Source organism: Gossypium raimondii, chromosome 2 (genome assembly GCF_025698545.1).
Source record: "Gossypium raimondii isolate GPD5lz chromosome 2, ASM2569854v1, whole genome shotgun sequence".
NCBI lineage: Eukaryota > Viridiplantae > Streptophyta > Magnoliopsida > Malvales > Malvaceae > Gossypium > Gossypium raimondii.
In genome coordinates, this window is record NC_068566.1 from 47,947,859 (window position 1) to 47,966,510 (window position 18,652).

The following is an 18,652-nucleotide window of genomic DNA, read 5'->3' on the forward strand; positions in this document are numbered from 1 at the left end:
CTATTAAAATAGTCACTTTTGTTTAGCTCAAGTTACATTTTAGTTACTTATGTTTGAAATATTACGTTTTAGTCACTTACGTTAACGCGCTGTAACATTTTAGTCACTGGGTCATTAACGGTGTAACGGTAAGTTGACGTGGCACATTAAATCATCATTTCAGGCAAAAATTTTAGGTTAATTTATACAATCAGTCCCCATATTTTTTTCGTTTTGAGCGATTTAATTTTTTTTTATGTTTTTTCAACTTTCCTTTCTTATCTCTTTATTTTTTCATTCCCTTTTGCTTCTTCCTCTGTTTTCCTCCCTTCTCCATTTCTTTTAACATGATTTTAACAAATGGAAAACATAGAAAAATTACGTTAAAAGAAATGAAAAAGGGAGGAAAAGAGAGAGAGAAGCTAAAAGAATAAAAAGAAAAGAGAAAGTTAAAGAACATAAAAATTTAATTTTCTCAAAATGAAAAATATAGAGACTAATTGTAGAAAATTAAATTATAAAAATTGAAAATTTCAATTGATTGAATGAAATTATGAAAGAGGCCCTTGATTGGGTTTTTATTTGAGAACAATTAATTAATTAGATATTCCATTTACCCTTAGAGCATCTTGTTCTTGCATTGATAATTATCGATAATATATATAACTTAGGAATAAATGCTTAGCATTAACAATAAAAGGAATAAACCTTATACTTGTGGCTTAAAACCTTCTATTTGTAACATAAATCAATTAGCTAAGCTGGAATATATCCATTCAAATCATCTTTTGTGACGTGAAATATTGGTTTTATTATTTGTAAATTAAGAAAAAAAAACTTTTCCAAACGTAATTGGATACTCGTTTACTCCGTCGCTATTACAGTAGAATGTGGATTTGAATACGTTTAAGTGTATTTTACTTCTAATTGAAGGATTAAAAAAGAGTTATGAGTAAAAAATAGATATTCTATAAAAAACATATAATTATAATTTGTTATGAAATTAAAGATATAAGTTGCCGATTGAGCCTTAGCTCAACTGGCATGGACATTGATGCCAATACAGGAGAACGTGGGTTCGCGCATTTCCTCCTATTTATGGGATGGGGAGGGATTATGGGTAGTTCTAGATATTATATTAAAAAGAGCAGATATAGTCAGAATCTATAATGAGGAGGGATCCACTTACATCGTTACACCCTTTTCTGTATATTTTTGTATAGTTAATATTTTGAAGATCTAATCGTCATATTTTATAATCATCCATTCATATAGATCATGCATATTGAATTTGACATGAATTAAAATTTTTAAGTTTTTTATGTAAAAACTTTCATTGCTTAATAAATAATATAATATATATACATTATTTTAGATCAATATAATAAGGATACTAGACTAACTAAAAATTTTACATGCATGACACGTACAATAATATTAATAATTTATATAAAAATTTTAATAAATATATTTAGTATAAATTAATGGGTTGTTTACAATTCCTTAAGTGAAACATGCTATCTATTAGATTAATAATGGCAATCAATGACAAATTGACAATTATTGGATAATAAGAATGTTGGTAGTCGGTCACCTAAATTTAAAATTTTATTTTAGTATCAAAATATTCCTATATTCTCATAACTTAATTTAAATACTCTTCTAGAATTGAATTTTGTTAGGTTCCTCTTAAATTTTAAATTACATAAATTGGTCCTCATAAAAAAGTAATTTAATAGTTTTTTTCTTTTAATTTAAAATTTGAGTAACTAAAATAATTAATAATGACTTTAATGTTATTTTTAGATCAATTAATTTATCCAATTTTGAAATTAAGAATAATCTAAAAGTATTTTTTATAAAAAATAAATTATTTTGTATCCACTCAAATTCATAATCATAACAAACAAAGAATTCATATTTTACACAAATTTAGTTACAATACAATGAAATTAGAATGCTAAAGAAGCAATTTGTCCAATTGGTAGTTTAGTGTCATTTGAAAGTGATGATTCATGAACTTGGATCTATTATCAACTAATTGGTGAAGTGAATTAACTCCTACACTATGCCTAAATGATTGATGGGATCCTTTCCTCATTTTACCTAAATCTTGACATTATTCAAGCACAATTTAAATGTGGATTTTTTTAAGTATATTGTTATAGTATATGCCGATAATGGTAGTAAGAATAATCGTAAAGTAATTAAAAAAAATAAGAGCACACAGATCTTACGTGGAAAATTCTTATCGGGGAAAGCCACAAACAAATGAGGAAAAATTCACTAATATTGAAAAACAATAAAAACAAGAAGTTTTCGACTATCCATATTTTAAGGGTTAAACAACCCTATTATAATCAATGTCTAATAGAAGAACCATAGTCCTTCGACCCTCAATCCTTCGCCCCCCACAGATCCTTTATTTTGCCTCTCTATTTTATTTTTTTAACAAGTAAGTTGCACATCGAACCTTTCGAGCCGAATCAAATGGTATTCGAGTCACATAACTCTAATATATATTTTGGCCCTTCATTTACCAACACTCCCTGCTTTATAAAATGTTGAATTCTAATTTTAATCCCTCTATTATATTGGAAATTTATATTTATTCTCTTTACTTTAAATTGACATAATTTGATTCCCTTCCTTTTATAATATTATTAGGAGGTTTATATTGATAATATTGTTAACTAATGTGGTTAAAATGTTAGCACTATTAATAGTTAATTTGATAACATTATTAATAATTTTAACAAATTCATGGAAATCCGTCATGGTCACTTTAATACAACAATTAACAATGCTACCAAATTGGACTTACTAATAACATTATAGAAGTATAAAAATTAAACTAGAGTTGTTCATGGGTCGGGCCGGGTTGGACTTAAGTATGATATTAATATACTTTATACTTATCCAAGCTTGACCAAACTCAAAATATGAACTTAAAACTTTACCTAAACCCACCCATATTTGTAAATAGTTAATTCAACCACATTTTAGTCTAACCCATATAATTTCTATTTTTTGTATAAAAACATACTTATATTATTTTTAATTTAATAGTTGATAGTTTTATATATTTTTTATTTATTAAGAAATTATATATAGACATCTTAACATTTGTATAATGTTTACATTATAACATTATATATTACTATAGATTTAATTTTGTATTATAAATTACATAGTATATAGAAATAACATAACATATTAGAAAAAAAAAACAGGTGGATTGGGTTGGGCTCAGGCCTTGAACATTTAAAGCTCAAGCATGGATCATATTTTAAACGAGCTTAATTTTTTGCCTAAACTCATTTTTTGAACATAATATTTTTGTCTAAATACTCCCAATTTTTGAGTGAACCTTCGAGTTTAAGCAGATAACCTGACTCACGAACAAGTTTAGATCAAACTATATCAAAATAAAATAAGAGTATAAAATCACAAATTTCTACATAGCAAATAAACTAAAACCATAATTAGAACTAAAATTATATCTCTTATTTTGTGTGTGTGTGTGTTTTGATGATGTAAATGGTGCAATAATTCTCAAGAAATATGACCGACCAAAAGCAAACCCCATGCTGTTAGGGCCAACCTTGATATCAACATGTTTCCTCCCTATTCTAAACTCTCATGAATTAGGTTTTTCTTTTCCTACCAATCTGTCCTCATTTCCCTTTCATTTTGCAAAATTTTGTGAAGCTATAATCAATAAAATGACATTTCACAAACTAAAGGTTTCAAAACAAAGAAGAGGGATATGAAAGAACAAAAATTCAACCTATTTAATCTATTAACCGGTGTTAAATTAGCAATATGAATGAGTAGGATTAAATTTAAGGTGAACACATACATATAAGATAAACACATGTTTAAACTCTCTTAAATATCGTAAGATAATCTAACCAGATCATATAATTTATATATATATATATATATAATATGTAATGAAAAGTAAATGGTGAATATGATTTCCATTTATGTTAAAATAAATACAAACATTTGATGCTATATATTCACCTTCCATCGCATTAAAATAAGAAAAGAAAAAAAGACAATATCATAAATCACTAATTTAAAATTTAATCATATAAAGAAAACATTGTCCACTCAATAATGGGTGTCTATTAACACATAAATTAATCACATTATTTTATAAAAAATAATTAAATAAAATGATAAGACCAAAGATAGTGAAAATGAAAGAAAGTGAAATTAAAAGGGAAGGTGGAGGTCGGTTCCTTGCACTTCAACGCACTTAGCTTCGGACTCAGCTTCCGACTTACGGTTCGGGTGTGGACTTTGCTTTAGATAAGAACCACATCCCCTTCTTCTTCCCCTTTTAATTCCCATTTTCAATATTTTCTCTCTCTAAAATCTCACTTCAAAAAAAGTCTGTTTTTTTTTTGTAACTAAGTTCAAGCTGGCTATCGAAAATCAAGAATCCACTGTTCGTGAAATCAAGCCCAAGAACAGAAGAATCATGGTAAAATCTTTATAAAGTGTGGTTTAATGAAAAAAAATTTGTGTTTTGATTTGGGTACTCACTGAAAAAAATGGGTGTTGATGAAAAATGGTGTCTTTTTTTTTCGGTATAGGGAGGTGGTGGACCTGATGAAGAAGACAACAAGAACGACAAGTGGCCGCCATGGTTGAAACCTTTATTGAAAGAACAATTCTTTGTTCAATGCAAGCTTCATATTGATTCTCATAAGAGTGAATGCAATATGTATTGCTTGGATTGTATGAATGGTTCTCTTTGTTCTTTTTGCCTTGCTTATCACAGGGATCATAATTACATTCAGGTTTGGTTTTTTTTTCCTTGCATTTTCTCAGCATCCAAACAGGGTATTGACTCGATTGCTAATGTGATTTTGTTTTGGAACAGATAAGGAGATCTTCGTACCATGATGTAATAAGGGTATCTGAGATACAAAAATATTTGGACATATCTGGTGTTCAAACTTATGTAATAAACAGTGCTAAGGTTGTCTTCCTCAATGAAAGGCCTCAACCAAGGCCTGGTAAAGGTGTTATCAATACTTGTGAAGTCTGTGATCGTAGCCTTGTTGATAACTTTCGGTTTTGCTCCCTTGGTTGCAAGGTAAATTTTTTTTTTTTAATCTTTCATCTACTTTTTAATTGTTCATCTCCATTTTTCCTTACTGCCTCCAACTTTATTCGCCTGTGTAATCAACAATAATGCTGATTTATTTTGAATCTAGACCCGAATCTGGACTGAAATTGAATTATAAATTTTTGAGAGCTCCAAATATAATATTATGATGTATATTTTGAAGGTATTTAATAAATTTTTTTAGGCCAAAATACAATTTAATCATATATTGCATGAATTTTGGGGTCAAGCCTCTGCCCTGCTGCTTTTAAATTTTAAATTCGTCGGAAGTTATATGAAATCGAAATGATTTTAAAGTTTGGAATTGACGTGATTGAAATGCAGATTGTTGGGACGTCAAAGGATTTTCAAAAGAAGAAAAGGCAACTAGCGATGGTATCGTCGGACTCTGAGGATTCATACAGTAGTAGTAGCCATGGGAAGCCAAGGAAGAATGACGACAACAGCAACAAAGTTCGTAGTTTTAGTCCATCGACGCCACCTCCGACTTCGGTTAATTACCGAAATGCTAAACGTAGAAAAGGGATTCCCCAGCGAGCTCCAATGGCAGGACTAATCATACAATATTAAAGCCCCATAGCCTTAAAGTTTAGACATGTACACAATGTGATGGCCACAATGCCCCACCACAACTCTTTCCCTAAAAACGATCCGGCATTGTCACATTCCCCTCCCATTCTCAAGTGTTTTGTAAATAGAAGCAAGCAAAAAACATACAAGTGGGAAACAAAGTGGAAAAATAAGCCCCACGGATAGGGATAGGATTGTCCAAAGATCGAATCCGAGATTGATGTGAACTAAAGACTTAAATATAAATCTTTTAGCATTGTGGAATAGGTTAGTTTTCGTTTTTTCTTCACATTGTGTACATAAGGGTTTGGTTTTGGCAAATTGTAATGGGGATTGGGGAGTGAATGGAATATGTAAATATAACAGTGTTATAAAGAGGATGGAAGGGTTTTCTATAAATAAATAAAATGATTGTATGTTGTTTGATTGATTGCATTTTTTTTTACTTTATAATAGAGATGCAAAGTTAACCTAAAATGTATAAAAATTGTTATGTGGTAATTAATGTTTTTTTTTTTGAAATCTGATTCGATTAATTTAAATGGATTTAATTAAATTTATCTCTTAGAAAAGATTTAGGGTGGGTTTAGATGGGCGATTAGGTATGGTGCGGTGCGTTTAATTTACTTTTTTCCTCACGCTACAGTATTATTATAGTATCTAATCTCACCGCAATCGCTGTTTTTATATTAACTGCAGATAAACGCATCGTCTATCCAAACTCATCCTTAAAAAGATCATAATCGAAACTTCAATAATTTAAAGTTTATGTAAAGAAATGGATGGGGTGGCACGTGTGAGGTGAGTATGATTTGGATTTGGCACGGGTCAAACGCGAAATGGGTAGGTGTCTTGATTCTTGGAATCGTGAATAAAGTAAGCCGCCTCTTGAAAGGCGGTTTGTTTGATACTTTATTTTTGGTTTGTTAGCCAAGTAGGATTATTTTATTACATATTTAGAACGTGGGCCACGTCAAACTGTCATTAGATGCTGACCCTTGGATCTTGTAACTGGTGGCGTGGAGCATGGTTTTGATGATTGATTGATTTATTGGCTCTCACAAAGCCCAAGGCGTCAATTTTTGGAGTTAATATCTATATATATATATCATGTTATAGATATTTTATGTGTTTATTATTTTATGTATGATTTAGGTTCGAGTTATGTTAGTTATATTGTTGTTAAAGTTTTATTCCCGAGAGACTGAACTTGAATTATAAATTTTGAGAGGTCAAAATATGATTCCATAATAATATAAAAAAAGTAAATATTTTTTCGATTTTGAAAGTCAAAATACAACTTTATCATATATAAATTTATAATTTTTCTATTTCCTGGGGAGAGACAAAGCCCCTGTCTACCCTTTACATTTACCCTTGCTGAGGGTAATGAAAAAGAAGAGAGTCCAAAACAGGGATGGAGAAGGTGGTTAGTTGGCTGCTTTGGTTGTGTTTCAAAGATGTATTTAAGAGGATCTCCCTTAGGCTACATTTATTTATTTTTGATTCGTGAAATGTCATCGGATATCATATAGACTAGGTTTAATATAATTTGATGAGATTTAATTACTAGGTATGTGGATGATAGGTGATATCGATCCTATTAAATAAGATATTCTGTTTTTAGCGAAATTTGCTAATTTAATATACCATTGTTCTACTCAACCTATCAAGGTAAACTTAAAAACCATACACGATGTATAAATTAATAAACTTCATCCCTAATTTGTTGAAGCAAAGAACTAAATTTATGATTAGAATCGTCTTGATTATTAAAAATATTTGTGTGTTAGTGGCTATGATGGTGGTGGCCTTGTAGGATATCACAATATGGCCATATAGGGAAAAGGGAAGTGGTGAAAGGGGATACCACTCCACCATCCTTTTGAATTGATTTGATCCATCATGTTGTATACATGAAATACACATCATGTAAAATTATAATAAATTTAATATTTCTTAAATAAAATTTCAAGTACGAATTTTATAAATAGAAAAAGTTATATTGTTTTATTTACAAGTTTAATCTAATTTAATTAAAATTTAATCTCGAATAAAAAACCAAAATACACACCATATGCATGATGTTTGATGCTAATATGCTTTTTTGATTTGGAACCCTTTCATCACTTGCCTTTAATGCAATAAAATACAACATGAAATAGGGTCCCTATGATCACAACCATGTTGTCGTTTATTTTAATTTAATAATCCTTATCCTATATGCTTTATATTTCTAGGATATAGCCGATCTTTGGCATCTAATTTCCATCTACCAAATATGGGTCCATAAAGCATCCCACTCGAGCACCAATTTCACATTGATAATTAATTCATTTGTCATTCATCACATCACCAAATTAATCCAGATTTTGGTTTAATAGTAAAGTTAATATATTGACATTTTTTTTAAGAGGTTTTAGTCTATCTTTTGTAAATTATATTTGGGTTTTCAATTTAAAGTTAATTCATCAAATTTATTTTAAGTGTAACATATCATTTGGTACATGAATTTGATTTTTTTTCTTAATGTGGTATCTATATTATTTTTGGTCTAATCGATACTTGTTTTTGATAAAAGTTATGTATTTTGATACCCAAAGGTAATGAGGTTAATTTTGATATTTGATTTGATGAAAGTTAATTGCTAATATTATTTGGATTGAATTTTTCATGATTTTGTTAATAGGATAAATTTAGTGTTAATTGTGAATTTGTTTAATTATGTGTTTAATTTTTCAAATACAATCTAATGGATGATATCTAATTTGAGTTTTAAGGTTGATTTGAATAAAGCTAATTGCTAATTTATTAGTTAATTATGAATTTTCGTCAAATTAACTCTAAAATTTGAATTGAACACTAAAAAGTTAACATTGTTATTTTCAGGTACCAAAATGTGTAACTTTTGTCGAATACAGATACCACATTGAACAAAAAAATAACATAAGTATCGTATTGGGAAAAAAATATCAAACCCAATTATCAAAATATACACAAAACCCTTAGATTCTATGCATGTCGTTCAATTGACAATAACATTGTTTTTTTTTTTGTAAAATATAAGAACAAGGTAAATCTCGACTAATAAATAAGATTAGCGCAATTCAAACTCAGACCAGACCTGAGGCGGTGAACACTCTAACCATCATGCCATTACATGGGGCTTAGATTATTACTTTGCATGTTTGTTGACAAATGTTTGTGATTTTCCTTTGGCACCATATATTTCAAATGTCTAAATTTTATCTACTTCTAACATGGCAGAGGTACATCCCCAAAATTTTTAAAATTTGATTTTATTCTCTATATTAAATATATAAAAAAAATGATAAATTTGTAAATATTTTAGTTTAAATCCTTAATTTCATTAGTTTTATATCTCTTTTACCTTTGTTATTCAATTAAATCAATATATTTAAGAACCCAAATTATGCCCTGTTGGGTTTTCATCTTTACTTGAGTTTAAATTATAATTATAAAAAATCAATATAATTATATTCTATTTTTCATTATATATTCATAAAAAATACAATATTTAATGTAAATTTTAGTTTATGTTTTTCTTTTGTAATATAAAATAGTTCTATACTTACTTTGATTATATTATTTATTTTTATTAATATTATTGATTCTTTAATAATAAAATTTAATTCATATAAAATTTAATTATATTATTTTTGATATATTTACAGGATAAAACTTTTTAACTCCACAAACGGAATTGAGATTTTGACACATATCTTTTTTTTTTTAAAATAGAAATATTAGTAACAAAATTATTTTAGCTTAACCTCTTATACTAAGTAATTACCTAAATGAGGATCCCCAAATTGTTTCTAGGTCTTAATTTCATATATAAAATTTTTCCGGTTACATTACAAAAGAGAATGAGTTCTAGATTTGTTATACCACCTCTGTTGAGTCACGTATCCATTTCCTATACTGTTCATCCATCGCCATTGTTAAAGACCTTGTATTGACAAGACAACTATCATCCATAACTAACTCAACCTATAACATCACATCAATATCCAACAAGATCATGTTACAAAGTGAGCTGTCTACTAATAGGATACTTCTACGTGACACTTTAGCCCCGATATAAAATCTCATCGAGAGACATTAGAACAAATTTCTCTCTCTTACGACATCACACCTTTCGCCCATCTCCCTCTTTTATTGACACACATTTAATCAACTTAAACCAACACAAATTTTATCTTTGTTTTGGAGAAAAGAAAATTGTTATTATTATGGTGAAAGGCAAAGAAGATGTTGATTGAGTGGATAAGAACGAATGTGCTTAGTTAGGCATACTAATGTTAGGTCCCTTTTCTGAAATGCCAAAGTCGTTTAAAAAAAAATTGTGATGCAAACCCTTCATCAATGCCCCCATATGGTGTCAATGATTGGGGGTCACATTTTTGCAATCATATATTATGGAACCCATCTTGGAAGGACCTCGCCCTTCTAAATGAAAATTGCTTTCGATTTTTATATGAAATTGATGAACTGTCCAATGTGTTTTATTATTTGGACTTGATTGGCTTTTGGTTTTTGTTGAAGCACATTTTGTGATATTATTATTGGATAGGGTTTAGGGTGGGCAAGACCTGGCCAACGATAGGCTTCATGAGCCATCCCTCATAAAATTGTTCCCCTATGCTTACGTAAAGTTGTACATATAAATTTAAATTTGAAAATTGGATTCGATTAATTATTATTTTAAATTTTAATTCGTTTTTTAAAAAGAATATCCAATTCATTATTCGAGGAGTTTTTTAAACTTTATAAACAGTTTGAGAGGTAATTTGTCTTATAGGGTATAGTAAAAAAATAAGGATAAATTTGAAAATTATACATGAACTTTGATTTTGTACATTTTATACATGAAATTTTGATTTGATTTAATTCTTACAAATTATTAATACAATTATTGATATAACAACATTTTATGTTTATATATTGCATACAAAGATAATTATATTTATCCAATATATAAATAAATTGATGTATTTATTTCTTTAAATGTGTATGATTGAATCAAAATTAAAGTTTCATATATACATTTGAACCGCAAATAAAGTTTCATGTGTATGATTGCACCTAATCAAAGTCCATATATCAAATTGCACATTAATTTAAAGTTCATATATAATTTTGAGATTTATCCCGAAAATATTTACTATATAAACAAATAAGGCACTTACAATATTTTCAATCACAAGTCTCAAAACTCCACAAATTGTCAAATAATTACCCAAATTTTAAATCCTAGATCCTTAAACCTTAAAACTCTAAAGCCTAATGTCCAATGTCTAAGGAAGGGTGGGTTGTAACGAGCCGAGTTGCATCCCCCCAAAGTTTTGAAAATTTTCATTAGATCCATAAAAATTTTCAAAGTTCTCATTAAGTTTTTCAATTTTTTAGGAAAATTTAATTAGAGCCCTCAAAAATTTCTGTAAGTTCTCATTAAACCTCTAGAACTTTAAAAAGTTTTAACTAGACCTATTAAAATTTTTAAAAATTCTTATTAAATCCCAGATCTTATAAAAAAATTTAAGCCCGAATTGATCCGATTTAGATTGATCCAATCCAAAATCAATATCACTCGTTGAATTAACATGTTTGTGGTGAAGCACAAAGGTTATGGTGAATATTTATTTGAATGCCAATTAATGTTTTCAATGTTGGAGTACAAATGTTGGAGTACAAAGAAAATCATGTACAAAAGTTTTGGTTATTATTTATTTATTTTTGGTGAATTATAAAAGGAAGGTAAAATTCTAATAATAATGCGATTAATACGATTTAAACTCAAATCAAATCTGGGTTCGGGATTAAAATCAAATCATTTTCTTTTTAATCAATGCTAAATATTTTTCACTTTGACATCATTTCGCATGGGGAGGCAAATGTGAATATTCAATAAAAAAAGAATAAGATATTATTATTATTATTTGAGCCTTAATGAAGATATTACTTTTTGTTAGTTTGGAGTTGGGTACAACAATTAATTCACATTTCAGACATGAACAAAAAGTAAATATGTTTGTCTGAAGTCAAAGCTGGTGTGTCGATTTAACAGTATTCTGAAAAAGCTTATAACTAGTTTATTTCATCATTTGTTTTATTAAGAAATGATTTTTCGAGGTAGCATTTGATTCAAGTATAGGATTTTTATGTTTGACTTTAAATAATTACTTTTAGTATTTTTTATATTTTAATAGTGTTAAGATTTTAATACCACATTTATCCCATTTTTAATAATTTTAGTTTATTTTATAAAATGAAACAATAGTTAATTAATCAAATTCTTCGATTCTTTGATAATTGTTCAAGTAGAGAAATTTATTAATTCATTCCATGAATGGGATCATACATTAAGGGAGGGGGAACAACAACACCCGTCGTAGGCGGTGAAGGACAAACTCCATCAACACAACAAAAGGCTTTAGCCTCAGTATCAATAAACCATTATGGCACGACAAATCTGGAGTGATTGCAAACACTTAATACGATTAGGAAATCAGCCTCGGATGGTGTAAAACAGCAGGAAAAAATCAACAAAAAATCGAGTATCCACCAAACTAGATAGGATAGCAAATAATTAGATATTACTTTTATAACAATTTTACCATTTTTTTTATCAATTTCGTCAAATTTACCCTTAAATCATAACAAATAACATGTTTTATTAAAAAAATTCTGTCTTTCTTTCTCCTATCGTTTTGATTAAAAGGAAATTCTAGTTGCTTATATCTCCTCCCTAATTCCCATTTATTTATTTAAGAAATGTGATATGAAATAATTTATTAGATGAAAAAATTACTATAACTTTCAGCTTTTATGTAGTAATCAATAAAAACAAGAAGCAAATTCTACGAGAATAAATTAATAGATGTGTTTTAAGTAATCTTATATTATATCAATCAAATAATAAAATCTAACATTCTATCCAAATGAATCAAACATGACAATCTAACATACTCAATAATGTGTTAAATAATCTTATATTTCAATCATCCTATTAACAAAAATAAAATTTCATGAACCAAACACCGGTAAAAGTACTATGGAGGTACCTGTACTAGGAGTTAAATTGCATTTTTTTCCCTTTACTCAAAAAATGAGAAAACAAGTCTCTGTACGTTAGATCAAAGAGCAAACGATTCCTTTCTATTAAAAATTTCATCCTTTTCTATCGTTAAAATCTAGTGGGGTTGGCGAAATAACCAAAAAGTTACACGATGTGCCACGTGTATATGATGTTAATGTACAAGGACCGGTTTTTAACAATAAAAATGGATGGAACTTTTAACAGAATAACCAATTTACTTTTTAATCTAATGTATATGAACTAATTTACCCAAATTTTTAATAAAAGAAGTAAAATTTAATCCGACTCGTAATACAAAAGCCTTCATAATACTTTTACTAGCAAACGTGTCTTTAGAATATTTAATGTTAAATACAATAATGATTTAACTTTTTTTTCAACATATAAATAATCCGTTGATTTAGGCATGGAATCTTACCAGAAGAGAAAGAAAATCCGTGAAGATGTTGTGCATGTGGTACATTAAAATATATATGGCCTATGTATAGTGTAATTAAATGTAATTATATTCTACGTATTGATATTTTCAAGCTTGAGGACTCAATTGAATATATTTTTCATAAAGGGCTTGATTGATTTTTTTTTAAAAATTTTAATCCGCAAGCCAAATTCTATTTAATCCATCGTAAATTTAAAAAGTTAGTAACTATAGTACACACATATAAGCCCTTAATTTATTATATAATTAGTAAACCACATTGTACTCCCAATAGAAAGACTTAGATTTGAACTTTGGAGATGGTATTGTTGAGAGAAATAACTAGAAACTCCGAAAAAATTAGTCTCTATGGACAGTAAGATTCTACCCCAAAAATTCTAACTCTAACCTTATTAGATCACTTTTAAATTGGTATAATCTTTTTACGATTATTAACGTACATAATCCAACAATAACATTAAAAATAGTCTACAAGGATGAAATTATGATAAATTAAAACATAAAAATTAATTCCCGAATCCAAAATTTGACTGCAAGATTTCCTAAAGACGATGGTACATGTTACACAAGTGTTTTAGCATGAGCCTTTGACTATTACAAAGATCCTCTCTGACCCAAAAAAGTATGTATGTCGTCGGAATTTATCACCATAGTGCTGTGTCTTTTTCAACTTTGGGGCATGGAAACTTGGTATCCCTTATTGGCGTTTCAAGGCAGCAACCATGAAAATTGTAGGAAACAAAGTCAACTAGACTATTGATTCCATTAATGAACTAATTATTCTCCTTAACCATCATTGTTTTGACTCAACAAAGCTTTGACATCATTCCCCATGGGGCTATAAAAAATCAATTGAATAAAAATGGTCAACTTTTAGTTTTGGTCCCTTAAATTTAAGGGATCTCAATATTTTAATTTGGTATAATCTGATCCCTATAATTTTATAATGTCATTAGTTAATTTAGTTAATAATATTAGTTATTTTTAAAATTGAAATGCTAACATTAATTTCATTAAAACACATCTTCTGCCTTAAATAAAAAAACCAACAAGATGATAAGTTGAAATAGATACTCATTAAAAAAATTCACATCAGCATTTTAATTAAATCAATTAAAACTTATGGACTAATTAAATCACAAATTTAAGCCTAATAGAAGAACCAAACCCGATATCTTTATTATATAATTAGTTTTTTTAAGTCGAAACTAGCATATAGATTTTTTATTAAAAATAAAAATATTCGGGATGGGTGTGAACTAAAGACTCGAATACAAATCCTTTACAATTCAACCTATAATTCATTTAATAAGCTAGTTAATTTAACAATAGTTTTATTAATTAATACCGAGTGCATTAATCATAAATTCTAAACCCTAAACATATAATTATGGGCAAACACTTTAAAGAAACTAATTAACTTTAATATTGCACCATGTGAGGTGTTCATCAAAATTTTAAAATTCAAATCAACTCAACTTAAATTGATCCGATTTAATACTTGTTTTGCCTCTTGTATTATAATAAAATTTTCACTTTAACCATTTTATTATATTTTTTAGTCATTTTGACCTCTACTGTCATTCCATCCATAACGTTAGCCCCTTGACCATTTAAATCAATCAAATGAGAACACATGAACAATAATAAAAGGGTTAAAGTGAGAAATTCACTATAATACAAGAACAAAAACATATATTGAACCTTAATTTCTATACATGCATAGGATGAGTCATATTGACCAAAAAAAATATCTTGGTACCTTCATTTGTGTTCAATTTAAGCCTGTGAGCTGAAATTGAAGGACGAAAAGTCAAGTAGCTTGTTACCATTGTTTTACATTAAAGAAAGGTTTGAAATTTGAGTCCCATTTAGTGACCCACACACACAGTCCAGTCCTTGCAAACCTACCAACCCCCCACCACAAACTTAAGTGTAGACTGCAAGTTGTGGCCGACGAAGCCTCGGCTTTTGGCAATTGACTTAAAACTTTGAACCAGTCAATGCCTCTTGTAATTGTGTGTCTATTTTGGCTGACATGACATCACTGACATTTTTGTTATGAGAATTCGTCACAAGTCATTTAAGGTTCGGGTTACAGGGTAAAGCTAAAAACTTTTTTAGTGAGTTGAAAATATAATTTCGTTATTATATTAATGTAAAACAATGGATTAAAATTATAACTTTTTTATTTTTGGAGAGGGCATGATTTAATTTTAAATTTTAGGAAGAGCCGAAATATAATTTTACCATAAAATTAATTTAAAACTTTACAAATGCTCAAGGGATTAAAGGGGGATTTTTCTTTTTTTGGGGGAGCATGTTTGGGTTGTTTTTAGTTTAAGATTCAGGGTTCGAGTTTTTTTACTCAAGTCATTACGTGTTTGGGTTATTTTGGATTTTAATCATTTCAAATTCATGTCAATCCAAGTTACTTCCAAGGGCGAATCTAGAATATTGTTCAAGGGGAGCCAAAAGAAAGTTATCATTATATTAATTTTTGTAATTGCATAAAATTTTAAAGGACTAAAAGGATAATTTTACCACATTGAAGGCCAAAGCAATCTTTGGTTACTTGTTAGGGATAATTTATGGTTCAAGTCATTTTGAGATTTGAATTGTTTTAATTTTGAGCCAATTTTAAGCAACTCTAATTTAAATGGTTTATTTTTTTAATTAAATTGGATTGAATTTCAATTCGAATTGAATAATTAAATTTAGTTAATAATTTATAGCTCTAGTGATGGGAGTTCTTATTGTTTCCTTGGTTTCGGACAAAGATAACAAAAAATAGAAGACATAAGTATTGCTATTATCCCATGTAAAGCAGGCAATATCTTATCCAAAAGTATGTTTTGTACTTCCCGATTGCAAGTCGAAGAAATGAAAGACATATTTTGGTCCTGTCTGGACGCCAGCTCCATAGACTTCGGCCTGATTTTGAGTCCAATTAAGTATATCAAATAAAAATAGTTGAATCTAGTTCTGCAGTTTTGGGCTTATAGTTGCTGAACTGAGTATGGATTTAGTTTTTATTTTTCAAATTTATCATTTTAGTCCTTATACTTTTTTATTTTAAAATTGTAGTCCTTATTCAAATAGTAATAGTTGAATCCATTAATGAAAGGGTAAGCTATATCTGTAGTCACTCAACTATGGTTCTTTTTCTTTTTTTTTTTGTCACTCAACTATTCAATTTTGTCTTTTTTATCAACAGTTGACTAACATAAGAATGGAAACACCCAAATATCCAAGATAGTTGGGTGATTAAAAAGACAAATTTGAATAGATGGGTGACTATTTTGTAACTTTTCATAGTTAGTTGATCAAAAAAGAAAAAAAATAATAGTTGGATGATTACTAATAGTTTACCCTTCACTAAAATGACATCGCTTTTCTTTTTGGAGCATTACGTGAAAATAATAAGCTAACATAGCATTATATATGTAATAATATATTTTCCGTATTTTAACAACTATCATTTGAATCAATATTGAAAATTTTAAAAAATATATATAAAAAATTAAAAATAATTAAATCAAATTATAAATTAAGACTAAGTCCCGCAACATGCACATAATATAAAGACTAAACCCCGCACCATTACCGGCTTACGAGTAACCTTGTCGGTATTTTCTAAATATGTCCTCAGTTTGGGCATTCCTAAAGGCACAACACCCTACTAAATACACACATATCAAAGCAATAAGAGTTACAAGCAATATTATGTCGGCCCTTCTCCATTCTTGTTTCAAACTTGCTAGCAATCCTGCCTTGCAAGAATTACAGCTATAACAGAGCTTTGTTTGGTCATTGTTCCATTGAATGCAATCAGGGTCAGCAATGTTGTTAATGGGACTGATCCAATTTGTTGGGTTCACAAATGTGTATCCACACTCTGTTGGTGGCTTACAACACCCTGACTGTAAAACAACATTAAGAACATAAATTACGATTATTTAATGTTATTTGAGTGGGATCAGATTGCTCGGTTGAATCTGTATATTAGTCTAGACATAGGGCTAAATATGGGCATAGACAAGGTGGACAGTGGCTTTAGCCTCTAAAAATGATAAATCTATCATTTAACCCCTTTAAAATTTATGAAATTACAAGTTACTATAACAGTAAAATTATACTTTGGCCCACTAAAATTTTATGATTTATCTCACATCATCTTTAAGCTAATTTTCTAGCTTCACCTGTGGGGGATTGAACTAGCCTTTGAGAGAACCATTTGGAACCAGTTAAAAAATTGAAAATTGAGACAAAACTGATGGTTGAAATGGTTTTATAAAATTTTAATATGTCTTAATTTTTTATTATTTTTAGGCTGGCGGTTAAATCAGTTGAACTGAATTATAAAAGAACAATTATATAAGAGTTATTGATTATTTTTTATTTACTTAGAAAAATCATTTTTGAAAATATTTATGAAAAAAGCTTCAAAACTTTATCAAATAATATCCAAAAGCCATAAAACAAAACTCATTTTGTTAAAATAAGTCTAAAGTTCCAAAACCAAGAACCCAACCAAATTCACCACTATGTTCTTTTAATTTGATTAATGATCCATGACAATCCGAAACCGCCATTAAACACCTAAATTGACAGCAATGCTAACAGAAATTACATGGTTGATGTAATATTTGATACTTTGAGGATCTAATGAAAACATGTTGAAGTTTGAGGACCTTTTATGAAATTAACCCTTTTCAAAATAAATCATTCAATTGAGAATAAGCAGATAAAGTGGGGGATTTACCTCAATAGGAGTCAAATAAGCCCTAAAGAAATCCATAGCCATTGTATAAGTTTGGTTCAAATCAGGACAAATCTGTGTTGTACTCAAACATGTTTCAATCCTTTCCCACTTGTAAGAACCTCGTACTCTCCTTTGAAGCCATATTGAAAAATCTTCCAAATGATATTCCAAATATGCCCTATTAGGAACAATGTGACCTGACCCTCTAATGGTGACCATGTACATGAAAATAACCAAACATGCAAGCAATATGATAAGCACTAGCATGCCAACAAGGTAAGCCATAAGTAACCATGGGATACGCCAAAATGCTCCTACAAAACCTGCTAGTGCCATAACCAAGATTAAGACACCTAATGTTATTATAGGCCATAACAAAATTTTAAGACAAGAGTCGGCCGGTTGATTCGAAAGCCAGATTCCAGCACCGAGGATTGGGATCGAGAGCAACATAGCAACAAAGTTGATTGCACCTATCACATTGTTGCTCAATGCCATTTTTTTGCCTTTGGTGAAGGGAGGGGGGGGGGGATATTGTTTTGGGATCAAATAATGAAAATGGAATTTGCCAAAGGGGGTATAAGATGGGGGTTTTGTTATGTAATCCCCACAAGTTTTTGTTCTTTGCTT

At 29.0% G+C, this 18,652-nt stretch overlaps 2 protein-coding genes across 2 annotated transcripts; one reads left to right on the forward strand and one right to left on the reverse strand.

Annotated features, from left to right (window-relative positions):
* The first annotated feature begins 4,274 nt into the window (after window positions 1–4,274).
* LOC105789360 (protein RGF1 INDUCIBLE TRANSCRIPTION FACTOR 1) lies at window positions 4,275–6,123 on the forward strand. The gene is made up of 4 exons (XM_012616702.2): window positions 4,275–4,474; window positions 4,587–4,793; window positions 4,877–5,092; window positions 5,450–6,123. The coding sequence occupies exons 1-4, from the start codon at window positions 4,472–4,474 to the stop codon at window positions 5,693–5,695; spliced, it is 672 nt and encodes a 223-aa protein (XP_012472156.1). The 5' UTR covers window positions 4,275–4,471; the 3' UTR covers window positions 5,696–6,123.
* A 10,650-nt stretch (window positions 6,124–16,773) lies between these two features.
* LOC105789364 (protein TORNADO 2) lies at window positions 16,774–18,544 on the reverse strand. Its single transcript, XM_012616730.2, has 2 exons — window positions 18,023–18,544; window positions 16,774–17,180 (listed from the first exon to the last, which is right to left on the reverse strand). Exons 1-2 carry the CDS (start codon window positions 18,518–18,520, stop codon window positions 16,869–16,871), a joined length of 810 nt encoding a protein of 269 aa, XP_012472184.2. The 5' UTR covers window positions 18,521–18,544; the 3' UTR covers window positions 16,774–16,868.
* Window positions 18,545–18,652: the final 108 nt, after the last annotated feature.

Bases quoted from the DNA above. Each gene is read 5' to 3' on its own strand.
- LOC105789360 (XM_012616702.2), top strand. The intron at 4,794-4,876 runs GTTTGGTTTTTT...GTTTTGGAACAG, and splicing joins GGGATCATAATTACATTCAG to ATAAGGAGATCTTCGTACCA. The intron at 5,093-5,449 runs GTAAATTTTTTT...ATTGAAATGCAG, and splicing joins TTTGCTCCCTTGGTTGCAAG to ATTGTTGGGACGTCAAAGGA.
- LOC105789364 (XM_012616730.2), bottom strand. From the start codon at position 18,520: ATGGCATTGAGCAACAATGTGATAGGTGCAATCAACTTTGTTGCTATG. The intron at 17,181-18,022 runs GTAAATCCCCCA...GTTGTTTTACAG, and splicing joins CTTATTTGACTCCTATTGAG to TCAGGGTGTTGTAAGCCACC.